At 48.7% G+C, this 17,453-nt stretch overlaps 1 protein-coding gene across 1 annotated transcript in view; it reads left to right on the top strand.

Annotated features, from left to right (window-relative positions):
* LOC309562458 (voltage-gated potassium channel KCNC1-like) overlaps nucleotides 1–17,108 on the top strand; it is a 35,650-nt gene extending 18,542 nt beyond the window's left edge. The window contains exons 2-3 of the mRNA XM_082266688.1: nucleotides 12,130–12,639; nucleotides 16,234–17,108. Coding sequence (XP_082122814.1) covers nucleotides 12,151–12,639; nucleotides 16,234–17,031 — 1,287 coding nt within the window. The 5' untranslated portion in view covers nucleotides 12,130–12,150 and the 3' untranslated portion in view covers nucleotides 17,032–17,108. The remainder of the gene's footprint in view (nucleotides 1–12,129; nucleotides 12,640–16,233) is intronic.
* The last annotated feature ends 345 nt before the right edge of the window (nucleotides 17,109–17,453 follow it).

Raw genomic sequence — 17,453 nt, 5'->3', positions numbered from 1 at the left:
GAAGGTGGGGATTGGTTTTCGGGGTCGCGTACACAGCTAGGCTCCCAAAAAGTCTCACACATGTGGTATCCCTGTACTCAGGAGAAGCAAAAGAATGTATTTTGGGGTGTCATTTCACATATTCCCATGGCATGCAGGAGCAATATATCATTTAGTGACAACTTTCTGTAAAAAAACAAAAAAAAAAATAATAATAATTTTCCCGAAACTTGTGGCAAAATATAAAATACTCCATGGACTCACCAATGCCTCTCAGAAAAAAGCTTTGGGTGTCTACTTTTCAAAAAGGGGTCATTAGGGGGGTGTTTGAACAGTCCCAGCATTTTATGCTCAATCTTATCCACACATCACCCACTCTTCTAACCACTTGAAAACCAAGCCTTTTCTGTGCCTTTTTGTTTACATGAAAAAATATTTTTTTTTTACTAGAAAATTACTTTGAACCCCCAAACATTATATATTTTTTTAAAGCAGAGGCACTATAGAATAAAATGGTGGATGTTGCAAATTTTTTTGTCACACGGTATTTGCGCACAGATTTTCCAAACGCAATTTTTGCGAAAAAAATACATTTTTTTTAATTTATTGCACAAATACACTATATAATTCCAATTTTTTTGATAAAATTTAAAAGATGATCTTATGCCGAGTTCATAGACACCTAACATGACATGCTTTAAAAATTGCGCATGCCTGCGCAGCGGCAAAAACATACGTACATTTTTAAAAACCTTTAAAAGTCTCTACAGGTTACCACTTTAGACTTACAGAGGAGGTCTACTGCAAGAATTACTGCACTCGATCTGGCGATCGCGGCGATACCTCACATGCATGCTGCAATTGCGGTTTACATATGACACTAGACCACCGCTTGCGTGCGCCATTGCGCGCAAGCACCGGGGGAAAGGGGGGGGGCTCAATTTTTTTTTTTTTTTCTTTTTTCTTTTGCTTTTTTATGTTATTTTGACACCTTTCCTTTAATTTTTTTTTTTTAAATCATTTTTATTGTTATCATAGTGAATTTAAATATCCCCTATGATAGCAATCTGTGGTGACAGGTACTCTTTTTTAAAAAAATTGGGGTCTTTTAGACTCTAGATCTCTCCTCTGACCTTAACGCATCTGACCACACCAAAATTGGTGTGATAAAATACTTTCCCAATTTCCCAATGGCCCTGTTTATTTCTGGCGAAACAGAAGTCATAAAATGCTCGTAGCCTCCGGCATCTTAGGTCATAGAGATGATTGGAGCCATTCTCATCTCCAATTAGCTCTATGGTTAGATAACTGAACCACCGGCTGCACTCTCGGGTTAACCGGTGGGACAGGAGAGCCCGAGAAAAACCACGGAAGGCTGCGGAAGGCGGCGGTGGGGGGGGGGAGGCCCCTCCCACTGCATGTAAAAGCAGTCTAGCGGCCAATTACCTGCTAGGATTGCTTTTACATGTAAGCCGACCGCTGGCTGTAAAAAACGATACCAAGATGATGCCTAAATCTGCAGGCATCATCCTGGTACAACCACTCAAAGTCCAGCAACGTACCAGTACATTGCTGGTCCTTGTTTGGCATATAGGTTTTTTTTTTTTTCATGCAGCCTGTGGGCTGAACGAAAAAAAAGAGAACCTATCAGAAATCAGCAAAGGAATAATGCGTAGTATTACTCATCATTAACCGCCCAAACAACCACCCACTGAATTTAATGATGGGTATACACGACACTATCCACGTATACCAAAATAGGATTTTAACTGCAGTGCTGAAATCAGAAAATCACCACAGCTGCTATCGGCAAAGGTATCCATATATGCTGAGCGCAAACGCTGTGTGTCAGAATATATAAAATCAATGCGTGGTAGCCGACGAGTACCTGCAAGAGAAACAGGTCACAAAAGAATGAAAAAACAAACAAAGGACAATAAAAAAAAAGTATAGTAGGAAGGAGTAGAAGGACATATAAAATTACTGACACAACAACAGTTTTTGGATCCTTTTATTTTTCTTTCTAACTGTTTCTTGATTTGGGAGGGACTGCGATCTTCTGCGATCTTCTCTTTCAGCTTGGGTCTCTCAAAATGTCGATGGACATCCAACATCCTTCGAGACCCTGTGTTTGTGTGCCCTACACTGTGTCGTGCTGTACCCTACGCTAATAATCCACTAGTGTATGGTAGCGCTCGAAACATTCCCCGATGCAGAGACCAGGTTGGTCAGGACATTTGGGACAATAATAGCGGATGTTACGCCTAAATCCGCGCCTGCTACAGACACGACATCTTCTTTGGGGCCATCTTTGGGTAGGGGTACTCGGGAGGACATGTGAAAAATGCCTCTCATGCAGCCGGCTCACTGCATCTGGAAGGGGAAGTTGGGCAGGCATGCCTCCTGGGTACAGGTAGGCAAGGATGATCTCTTCCTGGAATTCCCGGAAAGATCCAGTTCGTCCTGACGCCCTGTATAGGACAAAGGCGTTCAGCATCGCCAATTGAAATAAATAAACAGACACTTTTTTGTACCAGCGTCTGGCTTTACGGGCAACTAAATACGGCGCCAAAAGCTGGTCGTTAAGGTCCACCCCTCCCATATTAAGGTTATATTCGTGGACACAGAGGGGTTTCTCCATAACGCCAGTTGCCGTAGGGATTTGGACTGTCGTGTCTGGGTGAAGGGAGGACAGAACATAAACATCCCGTGTATCCTTCCACTTCACCGCAAGCAATTTGTCCGTTTTCAAGCAGGCTCTCGCCCCCCGACTAAGACGAGAATCTACAAGCCGTTGGGGGAAGCCCCGGCGATTAGGTCGCACGGTGCCACATGCGCCAATTTGTAATTCGAGCAGGTGACTAAATAGTGGCACGCTTGTGTAAAAGTTGTCCACGTACAAATGGTACCCCTTTCCGGATAAGGGTGACACCAAGTCCCAAACAATCTTACCGCTGCTCCCTATGTAGTCTGGGCAGTTCGGGGGCTCCACAGTGCTATCTTTTCCCTCATAGACCCGGAAACTAACTGTATAGCCTGTGGCCCTGTCACACAATTTATACAGTTTGACCCCGTACTTGGCACGCTTGCTGGGGAGGTACTGTTTCATAGCAAGGCGGCCAGTAAATTTAATCAGGGACTCGTCAACGCAGACAACTTGGTCAGGGGTAAACAAGGCTGCAAACCGCTGATTGAAGTGGTCTATGAGGGGCCGAATTTTGTGGAGCCGATCGTATGCAGGGTCTCCCCGAGGATGACAGATTTCATTGTCGCTGAAATGCATAAATCGCAGAATTTGCTCATATCTCCCCCTGGACATGGAGGCAGAGTACATGCGCATATGGTGAACTGGGCTAGTGGACCAATATAGCCGCAATTCACTCTGTTTTTGGTTATGCCCATGTTGAGGGAAAGGCCCAGAAAGATCTTAAATTTGGAAACCGTTATAGGATTCCAGCCGAATCGTCTGGCAAGGTGCGAATTTGGGTTGGCGGCGATAAATTGTTGAGCATATAAATTTGATTGATCCACAATAGATCTGAAAAGATCTTCCGTGAAGAACAGCTCAAAAAAGTTCAGGGGCGTAAAACCAGCTGTCTCCACGTGGATTCCAGGTTGGGCGGTGAATGGGGGAAGTACTGGCGCTGTAGAATCAGTGGGTTGCCAATTAGGAAATGCCAGCGCATCAGGGAGGGCACTATGGGCTCTACGGGCCTGTCTTCGAATACGCGGTGGCTGCGGGCCACTACTTGTGCTAGCCACCGCACCAGCTTCAACTGCACTTAGGGGACTCGCCACGTCACCAGGTCTTACTGCAGTGCTGGTTGTACTAGGTCCAGGGTGTACTAGGCCGCTGGCGCTTGCCAGGTCGTCAGAAGGATGAGCGGCACTAGTACCCACACTCTGCTCCATACGAGCACCCTGCGATTCCTGCATTTCAACAACTTCAGAATGGGGTCCGGTACGCCTGGGTCTAACAGGGACCCATCTGTCGTCGGAGCTATCTGTCAGGGAGCCGCTGCTGTCATCTGGTTCGTATACTGACCCTGATTCTGCCGGTGAGGCTTCCCCATCGCTCTCACCTGGCATGGTCATTATACTGTAAATAGCTTCATCCCTGTACGAACGTTTAGACATTTTGGTAACTAAATTTACCCGTACAGTGATGCGACTCACAGGTAATAAAAGCACCTGGTTGTCGAAGATTATTTCAAGTGCTACCAAAAAAACTGCTAATGCTAGCAGGGATCAGGCCTGACTCTGCTAACACAGCGGTTTTGTGTCTTGTGTTTTTTTGCAAGTGACAGTAATCTATTGATTACTACACTTACCTGGGTGAAAGGGTTAAACGCAGGTGCTGGCAGGAATCAGTGCTGATCGTGCAAACACCGCGTTTTGGGAACCCTAAACTATGGGGGCGCTAGTATAGCTCTGATCAGATCAGATATTGATCTGTTCAAACACTATACTAGAAATGGAAGTGTATGTGCGTGCGTGCGTGTGTGTGTGGCAATCAAGGGGTTATTTCTAAACTATGCGCCGGGGATCTGGGGGGGGGGGGTGGCGGGGACCCTAAACCTCCTTTGGGAAAGAAACTAGCTAGCTAGAGCAACCTCAAGTCACAATGACACTAATACAAAATACAGTAAAAACAGTATATTATGTGTGTATTAGTGCTAATGTGACAGAGGGTGTAGGGGTTAACGGGATGTGATCAGGGGGGGATCAGGGGTTTAAATCTTTATTGGAAGGGGCTGGCGGGTATTCTACGGATAAAAGAAACGGTGGCAAGCGCTAAACCTGGTCACAAGTCACACTTATACGGGTATATAGAAAATGCTATATACTGTATACGGTGTGTGTTGTGGCAGGGGGTGTAGGGGTGATCAGGGGGGGATCAGGGGATTAAATCTTTATTGGGCGGGTGGGGGGGACCCTAAACCTGCTTGGGACACAAACTTAGTCGCCTGCGCTAATTCTGATCACAATCACACTAATACAAAAATACAAAAACACCGTATATTGCGTTTGTATTAGTGCTGATGTGACAGAGGGTGTAGGGGTTAACTAGCGGTGATCAGGGGGGGATCAGGTGGGATCAGGGGCTTAAATCTTTATTAGGGGGGGGTGGCGGGTAATTCAAGTGGAAAAGGGGGGGTCGCAAGCGCTAGACCTGACCACAAATCACACTTATACGGGTATATAGCAAAATGCTATATACTGTATACGGTGTGTGTTATGGCAGGGGGTGTAGGCAGTGGTGGGATTCAGCCGGTTCGCACCGGTTCCATAGAACCGGTTGCTAACTTTCTGCAAGTTCGCAGAACCGGCTGAATCCCTCTGCGCGTCTACGCAGGACAATTGAATGTCCCGCGCTCGGGCAGATGTGGCGGCCGGGGGGGCGGAGCAGTGCGGCCCGACCCGCCCATTCTGTGCCAATAGCGAATGAGAATTCGCTATTGTCACATGATCCTCCTCCTGGCCAATCAGGGAGCGGGTCCTCCCGCTTCCTGATTGGCCGAAAGGCAAACACCGTGCCATTGGACGAGGAGGAGGCGCCGCGGGAGGACTTGGAGACGCGGGGAGCCGACTGCGAGACCGTCCGTGAGGTAAGTGCATGGGTCTCGCGGGGGGGGGGATCGCTGGCGCTCTGCAATTGGGGGCAATGCTGTGGCTGGCACTCTGCAATTGGGGGCAATGCTGTGGCTGGCACTCTGCAATTGGGGGCAATGCTGTGGCTGGCACTCTGCAATTGGGGGCAATGCTGTGGCTGGCACTCTGCAATTGGGGGCAATGCTGTGGCTGGCGCTCTGCAATTGGGGGCAATGTTGTGGCTGGCGCTCTGCAATTTGGGGCAATGCTGTGGCTGGCACTCTGCAATCATTGGGGGCAATGCTGTGGCTGGCACGCTGCAATCATTAGGGCAATGCTGTGGCTGGCACTCTGCAATCATTAGGGGCAATCCTGTGGCTGGTACTCTGCAATCATTGGGGGCAATGCTGTGGCTGGCACTCTGCAATCATTGGGGGCAATGCTGTGGCTGGCACTCTGCAATCATTGGGGGCAATGCTGTGGTCACTGTGCATTGAAAGGGGGCACGCTGGTCTCTCTGCATTGAAAGGGGGGCACGCTGGTCTCTCTGCATTGAAAGGGGGGCATGCTGGTCACTGTGCATTGAAGGGGGCATGTACACTGGTCACTGCATTGAAAGGGGGGCACGCTGGTCTCTCTGCATTGAAAGGGGGGCACGCTGGTCTCTCTGCATTGAAAGGGGGGCACGCTGGTCACTGTGCATTGAAAGGGGGGCACGCTGGTCACTGTGCATTGAAAGGGGGGCACGCTGGTCACTGTGCATTGAAAGGGGGGCACGCTGGTCTCTCTGCATTGAAAGGGGGCACGCTGGTCTCTCTGCATTGAAAGGGGGCACGCTGGTCTCTCTGCATTGAAAGGGGGGCACGCTGGTCACTGTGCATTGAAAGGGGGGCACGCTGGTCACTGTGCATTAAAAGGGGGCACGCTGGTCATTCTGCTGGGAAAGTCGGAACTGGTTACTAAAATTTTTGAATCCCACCACTGGGTGTAGGGGTGATCAGGGGGGGGGTCAGGTGCTTAAATCTTTATTGGGCGGGTGGCGGGGACCCTAAACCTTCTTGGGACAGAAACTTAGTCGCCTGCGCTAATTCTGATCACAATGACACTAATACAAAAATACAAAAATACTGCTGATGTGACAGAGGGTGTAGGGGTTAACGGCGGTGATCAGGGGGGGTTCAGCGGCGATCAGTGGGTTAAATCTTTATTAGGGGGGGTGGGGGGTAATTTGAGTGGAAAAGGGGGGGTCGCAAGTGCTACACCTGTTCACAAATCACACTTATACAGGTATATAGGTAAATGCTATATGCTGTATATAGTGTGTGTTGTGTCAGGTGCTGTAGGGGTTAATTGGGGGGGCGATCGGGGGTGAAATGTGCCTATCTAGCTGTGCGTGGGTGTGCTTGGTGCAATACTCACAGTAAGATGTGCTCTCCTCTCACGCTGGATCCAAAAAGACCGTTGTGAGGGGAGGGCACATCTCCTCTAAGCCTGTGTTTACATTTCACAGGCTTAGAGTGACATTTGATTGGGTAGGACCGATCAACAGGTCCAGACCAAAAATGATTGGCCTGGACCTGATGACTGATCGGTTCTGAACCCAATCGAGTCATCGGCGGCGGCGGCGGGGCGCGGGAGCGCGCACAGGGCCGGCAAAAAGTGCTGACGTAGGCCTACGTCAGTTTGCCTGGCCGGGGCTGAGCGCCGACGTAGATCGTCGTGCGCCGGTCGGGAAGTGGCTAATGATACAGTCGTGGTTGTTATTCCCCTCGATTTCCTGTGTAAAAAGGAAATAAGAAAAATAAAAGAAGGAAATAAGAAAGCATTTAGTACAAACGTCTTCTTATCATTTGTAACAAACTTCCCCTCATTATCCATTACGGGGCCAATATGTGCCGACGTCGCTTTCTTACTGTTTATATATTTAAGACATTTGGGGGATTTTTTCACTCTCCTCCGCTGTGTCTCTCATGGTCTATTTTAGCCGCCCTGATTGCACTTCTTATTGCATTCCTTGTAGTGTTGGAATGCTGACAATGACCCCTCCCCTTTATTAAAAAAAATACATTTTGTTTCTCTTTATTAAGACTTTTTACGTTATGATTTAGCCACCCAGGTTTGACCTTCGTTCTTATTTATTTTTTTCCCATTGGAATACTCTGGGTGATACTCTTATTTTATATGTTCCTAAACCATTCCCATGTTTCCTCTGTGTTCCATGTTTCTAGGATTTGGTCCCATTCAATATCTTGTAGTATGGAGCAGTTTAGTAAGGTTTGAGGTTTTGTGTTCTTCTACCCTCGTGCCTCCTTTTCCTATGATTTATGGTGAATGTAATTATCCTGTGATCGCTAGTTGCCAAGTTGTCCCGCATTTCCACATCTGCAACCAGATCTGATTAGTTTGTAATTCATAGATACAGAAATGCATCATTTCTAGTCGGGGAATCCACCAATTGGGACATGAAGTTGTCCTGTAAGACATTTAAGAAATTTTGTGCCTTTAACCACTTTCAGACCGGAGGATTTTGCTGCTCAATGACCAGGCCCTATTTTGCGATTCTGCACTGCGTGACTTTAATGGACAATTGCGCGGTCGTGGGACGCTGTACCCAAATTAAATTAACGTCCTTTTTATCCCACAAACAGAACTTTCTTTTGGTGGTATTTGATCACCTGTGCGATTTTTTGCTCTATAAACAAAAAAAGAGCGACAATTCTGAAAAAATAATATTTTTCACATTCTTTTATATGAAATTTTCAAAAAAAAATGTAAAAATCTAAATTTTTAAAATTTTAGGCCAATTTGTTTTCTGCTACATATGTTTGGTAAAAAAAATCGCAATAAGCGTATTTTGATTGGTTTGCGCAAAAGTTATTGCGTTTACTAACTATGGGAAAGATTTATGTAATTTTTATTGTTTTTTTTTTTACATTTTTTACTAGTAATGGCGGCGATCTGCGATTTTTTGTGGTACTGCGACATTGCAGCAGACAGATCGGACCCCTAACTGACATTTTTGACACTTTTGGGGTGACCAGTGACATTACTACAGTAATCAGTGCTAAAAATATGCACTGTCACTGTACTAATGACACTGGCAGGGAAGGGGTTAACAGCATTGGTGATCAAGGGGTTAAATGTGTCCCTAGGGACGGGATTCTAACTGTGGGGGGGTGGGTTGGGCTTGTTAAGTAATCACAGAGACATACAATCCTACATAGCAGGATCACATAGCCTCTGTGATAACTTCAGGGAGAATGACAGACGGTTGTGTTTACATCAGCCGCCCGTCCTTCTCTGTCAGCGGCGGGAGATCGCTGGTGGCCATCGGAGCCGCCTGCCACACGCATTAGCTTCCCCGCTGACGAGCGTGGGCAGGAGCGTGCCTCCAGCGGCGCGCGATCGCCCACTAGCTCCTCCCAGCTGAGCGCCGTACATGTACGGGACTTTGCCTGGGAGAGCCAGACTGCCGCAGTACATCTGCGGTGGCTGGGGCTAAAGTGGATAAAGTGGAACTCTATCCATAACAACCTAATAAAAAATAATGTTCTTTAGAAAGTAAAATCCACTTCACATTATTAATTCTGCCACCAACATTAGTGTGTGCTGTACATTGCCTCCAGAATTGCTCCTGTTTCTTCTTGTTGGAGGCGGCCATTTTTCTGAAGCCCCCGAGCAGCAGTAAATCATAAAGCAGAACTAACCTCATTGATTTAATGGCTTCAAAAGAGTTACATTCCTGGAATGCCAGGATTGCTAACTTTCACATCTGTTTGTGTCCTCAACCAAACTGTCACACCATAAAATGGCCGGTATCGTTACGGATCATATGCGTATCACCATGACAACTGCAGATGACAACTGCAGCACTTATATTTAATGTATTACATCTCTATACCTGCAGAGGGGGCCTGTAATAGAACTGAGCTACACTGTGCTTGAATGCTTCCGTCACTATACCGCTTCTTGGACATAGAAATCAGATATTATAGCTGCACCATACAAGACCAGCCGACAACTTAGCTTGTATGGGATCAGGAACTGATTTATTGAACAAGAATTCAGGCTTTTTATACACTTGAAAAGTATATCAGTGACCACCCGAATATTTACCCAAAACATCACTTAATGGTTTAGATAATGAGGTAGGGCTGACTCGTGGCTAATCCCCCTCTAGCAACTACTATCTGACAATGATATAATTAACTCAGTACTACTTCAACCAGCCTGGGTGGAGTACACAGAATGCTAGCAGGCAAAGAATAGGTGACACAATTAACCACCTGGACAATCAGGGATCTCATTCCAGGTCAGACATGCCGGCATCAATCTCCCAAAGTACAATACACATTATTACAAGTGTAAACATATTCCCCAAATGCCCTGAGAAATTCAACAAAATTTGGGACAGGTGGACATGGGAGCCCTCGGCGGGATAATGGAGTGCTCTGCATTCGGTGTGGTTGTGTCGGCCGTTCCGGCCTACCTCCCTGCTTGGGCTAGTCCTTGTGATGTGCCGGTGTACCTGGTGGAGTGTGCCTCCTTCCCCTCCCCGCCTGGCTTTCCCCTTGCTCGTGTCAGGCCATTACTTGTCAAGCTCTAACTTATGTTTTATTCTTTTTCATTTTACCTACACTATGTGCATGTTTATTTTCAATGCCGTTGTGCATGTCCATTCTTGCTGTATGTTGCAACTCTCTTTTTTTTTTTTTTCAATAAAGTTACCTTTTGCAATTAAAAAAAAAAACATATCCCCCCATAGTTTGCTAGCAGACAATAGGTGAGTTAATTAACACTGTGTAGAAGACAGGTGGTTGAGCTGATGATATTCGCGTCTGCTATGAGTCTAATGGGCCATACACACTATAAGATTTTCTGAAGACTTTTTCCTTTAGATTTACCAAAACCAGATAATATGAGGTCAAACCTAAACACTTTCAATTTGTATGCAATCTGGCCGGCCTTTGTACTACATAGGAAAGGTAAATCTGAAGGAAAAAGTCTTCAGAAAATCTTATAGTGTGTATGGCCCTTAACTGTGTGGAGCAGTTCTTATTGGTAATAGGCAACCAGGCCCTAACAGGGACCCCGGGCCTAGAGTCCCCGAGTCTGTGTGTCTTGGGGAGATGTGGACTTGAACTCCAAGGGTTCCCCCAAGCATAAACCTCAAAAAGAGTAGTAAAAGCCAGGGCCCATAGTCAGTAGGCAAGAGGCTAGCCTGCAGTCCCCTCCAAAAGCCCCTGTCCCCGGTGGGCCTATCACAGGGCCATCCTGAGTACATCTAGCAGGACTTCATTTACTGACTAAAGTTCTACCTTTACCACTTCCCGTCCGCCATGTGCAGAATAAAGGCTGCAGGGTGGCTCTATTATCCTTACTGGGCGTAATATGACATCCAGCAGGCTAAGCAGCTCGGCGATTGGTATGGCAGTGTGCCGCTCTGACTGACACACCGCATCTCCAATCCCAGTAAAGAGCCTGACATAAGCTCTTACCATGTGATCAGCTGTGTCCAATCACAGCTGGTCTCATCGTAACCAGAAAGTGCCAGTTATCGGCTTTTTCTATATTCGTTCTGAAAAGGTGCAAATAGAGGAGATCTGCACTGATAATCATTGACTATCAGTGCAGACCCAACAAGGATGCCAACCCAAGCCCACCAGGGATGCTAACCCGAGCCCACCAGAGATGCCAACCTGAGCCCACCATGGATGCCAACCCGAGCCCACCAGGGATGCTAACCCGAGCCCACCAGAGATGCCAACCCGAGCCCACCAGGGATGCCCACTAGAGCCCACCAGAGATGCCAACCTGAGCCCACCATGGATGCCAACCCGAGCCCAGGTGGATGCCAACCCGAGCCCACCAGGGATGCCAACCCGAGCCCACCAGAGATGCCAACCCAAGCCCACCAGGGATGCACACTAGAGCCCACCAGAGATGCCAACCCGAGCCCACCATGGATGCGAACCCAAGCCCACCAGAGATGCCAACCCGAGCCCACCAGGGATGCCCACTAGAGCCCGCCAGGGATGCCAATCAGTGCCTATCAATGCCATCTCATCGGTGAAGGAAAAACTTACTTATTTACAAAATGTTATAATAGAAACAAAGAAAAACATTTTTTTTTTTTTCCCCGATATAAAATTTTTGGTCTTTTTTGGTTTATTTAGCAAACGATTACCCCCCCCCCCCCCCCCCCCGTGGTGGAAAAACACCACCAAAAGAAAGCTCTATTTGTCTCTAAAAAAAGAGATACAATATTGGGTACAGTGTTACATGACCGCGTAATTGTCCTTCAAGGTGTGAGAGCGCTGAAAGTTGAAAATTAGCCTGGGTAGAAAGGGGGGAAAGTGGCCGGTATTGAAGGGGTTAATGAGTGAGTTGTCCCCCTTTGCCCGGTCAGTATTGGGGTAGTTGAAGTCCCCCATTATGTTAGCATTGCCCCCCCCCCCCCCCCCGGCCACCATTTCTATCTGTGACAGGAAATCAGAATATTGAAGTGTGATGATTGTACTCGGCATCGTGTGATTCTGATGTGACTTCTCTTTGCAGAAGGACCAGTGACTCTCGGATATGGACTCCTCATCCCGACGTGTGGTTATTAATGTCGGAGGGGTCCGATTTGAAACCTTTGCCAGCACACTTCTCACCTTCCCTGGTACAAAACTGTCCGCCTTGGCTGAGCTCAGTCCCAGCGAAGCCGGCAACTACGATCCTCAGCGCCATGAGTTCTTCTTCGACCGGAACCCCAAGGTGTTTGGATATATATTGGACTACTACAGGACGAAGCATCTCCATTGCTCTGGTAACATGTGTAAAGCGGTGCTCATGGAGGAACTGACCTTCTGGGAGGTGAGCTTCACTCAGCTCTCTCACTGCTGTTGGCTGAACATCTATAACAAGTCCCAAGCCATGGAAGATGTCAGCTTCTGGAATCAGATGGGTCCCAGCGATGAGCAACTTCTACTGCAGACACACAGAGAGGACCGCAGCTGGAGAGGACGATGGCAGCCCAAAGTCTGGAACCTCTTCCACAAGCCGTACTCTTCCCTGGCAGCAATGGTAAATGTGGAAGATTTCATGTCGGGGGAGGGAACTAACACCCAGGATAACTCTCAGACAAGTCACCCGTATTATGAGGGTCCTATCATTACCTGGCTTTAGAGTATAACCTGTATTCTCCTAACATGAGGAGTTCCTTCCACATCTGAGGAGCCTGAAGAGCTCCATTCCAGATACTTTCCTGCTTGGTGACTCTAATTAGAGGTTCCAGCATCCCCCACTAACGGCTCAGAGAGTAGTGGGGTCCAATCACAGTGTAAACCCAAAACCTTTTATTCAGTATGATGGTCATCGTGATTCACTGGGTACAATTTTCTCAAACACTTCTTCAGCTCCAGAAGGTTTACCCCCTCCATGAGCAGACCATTCTTTGCTTCACAGGGAGAAGAACCAAAGAGATCATTCCCTCTCTACAGAGCTCTGTGTTGTTTGTCAACACAGGGCTCCGGGCTGTGATTGGACACAGCCGATCAGCAGGTCCTGGCCATAAATCATTGGCTTGGACCTGCTGTGTCTAATCAGTGGGGAGGGGGGGGGCATACACCCGGTACCTGGAAGAGGCCAGCAAGTGCCTGAATGGGCCGCCCATCTGCAGTACATTGCGGGGGTTGGGCGGTCCGGAGATGGTTAAGCAATATTTTTAAAACTTGTTGCAAAATTGAATAGCTGGAGATTCTGTCAGTAAAAGAGCACGTCAGGCTGGCAATGCTGCTGCTTATTGCGAGGAAGTGGCTTAGTGTTGTCAGCCTGCGACAGGAAGTGCCGTTACTGGCAGGATCTCCAAGCAAGAAACTGCACAAAATTTACAAAAAAAAGATGAGCCTAAAGGGGACCTCTACCCTGGAACGGATGACTGCCCCTCTCTCATCTAAACCACATTTTTGCTAACAGGCTCATACTATTTTCTAAATGTCGGGGTGTCACGACTCTGGATGGAGGCCAAAGTGCAGAGAGGGCTTCCCTTTCAGCTCAGTGCGAATCACCCCTGGAAGTGGTACAGGAGGTGAAGCGTCCCAAGAAGCACAGGTTGCCTGTGGTGAACACCAGATGATTCCCTGGAACTCTGGGTAAGGCAGGCAACAAGAGGAGTAGTAAAAGCCAGGCCGGGGGTCATACACAGGAGAGCAGGCAGAAGCAGAGTCCTTTAGGCAAGCCGGGGTCATACACAGGAGAGCAGGCAGAAGCAGAGTCCTTTAGGCAAGCCGGGGTCATACACTGGAGAGCAGGCAGAAGCAGAGTCCTTTAGGCAAGCGTGGGTCATACACAGGAGAGCAGGCAGAAGCAGAGTCCTTTAGGCAAGCCGGGGTCATACACAGGAGAGCAGGCAGAAGCAGAGTCCTTTAGGCAAGCGGGGGTCATACACAGGAGAGCAGGCAGAAGCAGAGTCCTTTAGGCAAGCCGGGGTTATACACAGGAGAGCAGGCAGACGCAGAGTCCTTTAGGCAAGCCGGGGTCATACACAGGAGAGCAGGCAGAAGCAGAGTCCTTTAGGCAAGCCGGGGTCATACACAGGAGAACAGGCAGAAGCAGAGTCCTTTAGGCAAGCCGGGGTCATACACCGAAGAGCAGGCAGACGCAGAGTCCTTTAGGCAAGCCGGGGTCATACACTGGAAAACAGGCAGACGCAGAGTCCTTTAGGCAAGCCGGGGTCATACACAGGAGAGCAGGCAGACGCAGAGTCCTTTAGGCAAGCCGGGGTCATACACTGGAGAACAGGCAGACGCAGAGTCCTTTAGGCAAGCCGGGGTCATACCCAGGAGAGCAGGCAGACGCAGAGTCCTTTAGGCAAGCCGGGGTCATACACAGGAGAACAGGCAGACACAGAGTCCTTTAGGCAAGCCGGGGTCATACACAGGAGAACAGGCAGACGCAGAGTCCTTTAGGCAAGCCGGGGTCATACACAGGAGAGCAGGCAGACGCAGAGTCCTTTAGGCAAGCCGGGGTCATACACAGGAGAGCAGGCAGACGCAGAGTCCTTTAGGCAAGCCGGGGTCATACACAGGAGAACAGGCAGACGCAGAGTCCTTTAGGCAAGCCGGGGTCATACACTGGAGAACAGGCAGACCCAGAGTCCTTTAGGCAAGCCGGGGTCATACACAGGAGAGCAGGCAGACGCAGAGTCCTTTAGGCAAGCCGGGGTCATACACAGGAGAGCAGGCAGACGCAGAGTCCTTTAGGCAAGCCGGGGTCATACACAGGAGAGCAGGCAGACGCAGAGTCCTTTAGGCAAGCCGGGGTCATACACAGGAGAACAGGCAGACGCAGAGTCCTTTAGGCAAGCCGGGGTCATACACTGGAGAACAGGCAGACCCAGAGTCCTTTAGGCAAGCCGGGGTCATACACAGGAGAGCAGGCAGACGCAGAGTCCTTTAGGCAAGCCGGGGTCATACACAGGAGAGCAGGCAGACGCAGAGTCCTTTAGGCAAGCCGGGGTCATACACAGGAGAGCAGGCAGACGCAGAGTCCTTTAGGCAAGCCGGGGTCATACACAGGAGAGCAGGCAGACGCAGAGTCCTTTAGGCAAGCCGGGGTCTTACACTGGAAAACAGGCAGACGCAGAATCCTTTAGGCAAGCCGGGGTTATACACAGGAGAGCAGGCAGACGCAGAGTCCTTTAGGCAAGCCGGGGTCATGCACTGGAAAACAGGCAGGTAGTAGCAGAGCAAAGTCCGAGAAGCAAGCCGAGGGTCAAACACTAGGAGGAGATCAGATGGGTCAGAAACAAGCCGGGTCACAACAGGAAGTTCAAGGAAGATAACAAGGTTCAGGTCACAGGAAGCTGACGATAATCCAGCAACTAGATGGGGCCAGAGGAAGGTTTATATAGGCCAGCAATTGAGCTTAATTGGCACGCTGTGCGCCGCCACGCACATGCTGTGCGCCAATGCGCACGCGCATTCCCGCCCATGCGCACAGGCGTTCGTCTGTAGCGCCCATGACTAGTACTGGCAGTAATGCCAGTACTTCTACGGCTATGTCCCTGACACTGGGCCCAATGGCTGAGTGCACCAAGATGGCAGCTTGGGCTCTGACACCAGATTAGTGGATCCGCTGGGCAGGTAAGTATTCTTCCTGATGGGAGCCCACATTAGGGGGGGATAGGTGGCAGGGCCATCTTAATGAATGGGCACACCTAAGCACCAGGAAGAAGGGGGCTGGCGCTGTGTTGGGGGGTGCACTGGTGATTTGTCTGCTCATTCCTCTCTTCTTTGGCAGGAGTAACTGCAATGTCTCTCCTGTCAGAAGGAGCAGCGGATGGCTTCTGCTGGAGAGAGGATTCAGTTTTCTCCTCCCTCCTGCAGGGGGCAGAGAAGAGCTGGCACCGGGACATCGCCTCAGTCTCAGCACAGGAGAGGAAGGAGGAACTGCTTTCATTAGATGTGGGAACAGCATTTGTAATCTGTGAGTACAAGGGGGAGGGGTGCACAACTCTGATGTAAGGGGCACTGTGATGGGGGAACCTGATACAGGCTGGTAGGGGCCTCAATTACTTTGCTCAGGGGCCCAAACGGCTTTTAAGATGGCACTGATAGGTGGAGGATGTCAATGTAAGAGATAACTTTCCCGGTGTGACAACTTGTCTTTTTGTTCCAGGTTGTCACCGCCATCTCCCTCCTCTTCATCATTGGAGCCATCATCATCTACTTTGAGGAAAGCAAATCACATTTCTCACACATAGTGAACAAGTCTGACTCCTCAGAATATGAGCCTATATTCCATATGGAGTTGGTGTATGAGATCCCATCCTACCTCTTGTACCTGGAACTGCTTTGTGTGTTCTGGTTCGGGTTGGAGCTCGGGACGCGTTTCTTCTTTTGCCCCAACAGGAAGAAGTTCCTGAAGAGTCTTCTGAACTGGGTGGACTTTCTTTCCCTCATTCCTGTCTTTGTTGAGCTGATGGCCAAAGCCCAGATGGAGAAGCTGGGCATTGCCTGGAAGGTCGTGGGATTGATACGAATTGTCTACATCCTGAAACTGTTCAGACTTCTCCGTCTGATGGAGAGCAGCCTTGCCCTGAGGGTTCTGTCCGGGACTCTGAGAGCCATCACCCGCGAGATCTTCATCTTCATGCTGATCCTGGCCTTGGAATGTCTTTTATTTGCTGCTTTGGCCTTCCATTTAGAATGGTCCAGTATGGCAGAAGAACAACAGAGACATGAACACTTTGAGGATATCTATACCTGCTGCTGGTGGGCCATCATCACATTGACCACTGTGGGTTACGGCGATACTTATCCCATCACCACGGCAGGCCGCATAGTAGCCAGCCTGACCGCCATTTCCGGCATTCTGACCATTGTGTTTCCCATCCCAATTTTAATGATTAAGTTTCAGCATTATTATTCCATCGCTCTGGCCAAAGAGAAGCTGAAACTCCGGCAACCCTTGTAGATTCCTCCAATGTTATCTTATATATCCAATGTTAAAATGCTGGAATGTTCTGCACCGCTGTATAACCAAAATAAAATGTGTGCCGTGCCGCTAATCATCACCAAAATCAGACATGATAGGTGATGTACTATATATATATATGGATACAAGCCATGAATCCCTCCCGTATAGTGAGGGAAGTGCAGTCCAATCATTGTGCTCCTCCCAAAGTTCTCAGGGGGTGTGAACCCAAAATCCCCGGGCCTCAAAATCTCTCCAATCCAATCCAATCCAATGTGCACCACCTTGCTGAGTTTCCTATTTCTTACGGGTTAAACTTAAAAAATGTTTGCTGGACGGGGAGGAATATATATGGAATCGGCTCAGGTCAGGAGTGCGGATCTCCGGGGGCCAAAACCCTTTCTGTATTCCCACTCCATGGA

Source organism: Pelophylax lessonae (genome assembly GCF_965119305.1).
Source record: "Pelophylax lessonae genome assembly, chromosome: 8".
NCBI lineage: Eukaryota > Metazoa > Chordata > Amphibia > Anura > Ranidae > Pelophylax > Pelophylax lessonae.
The sequence above is the reverse complement of the archived record's forward strand: the minus strand, read 5'-3'. Positions and strand labels throughout refer to the sequence as shown.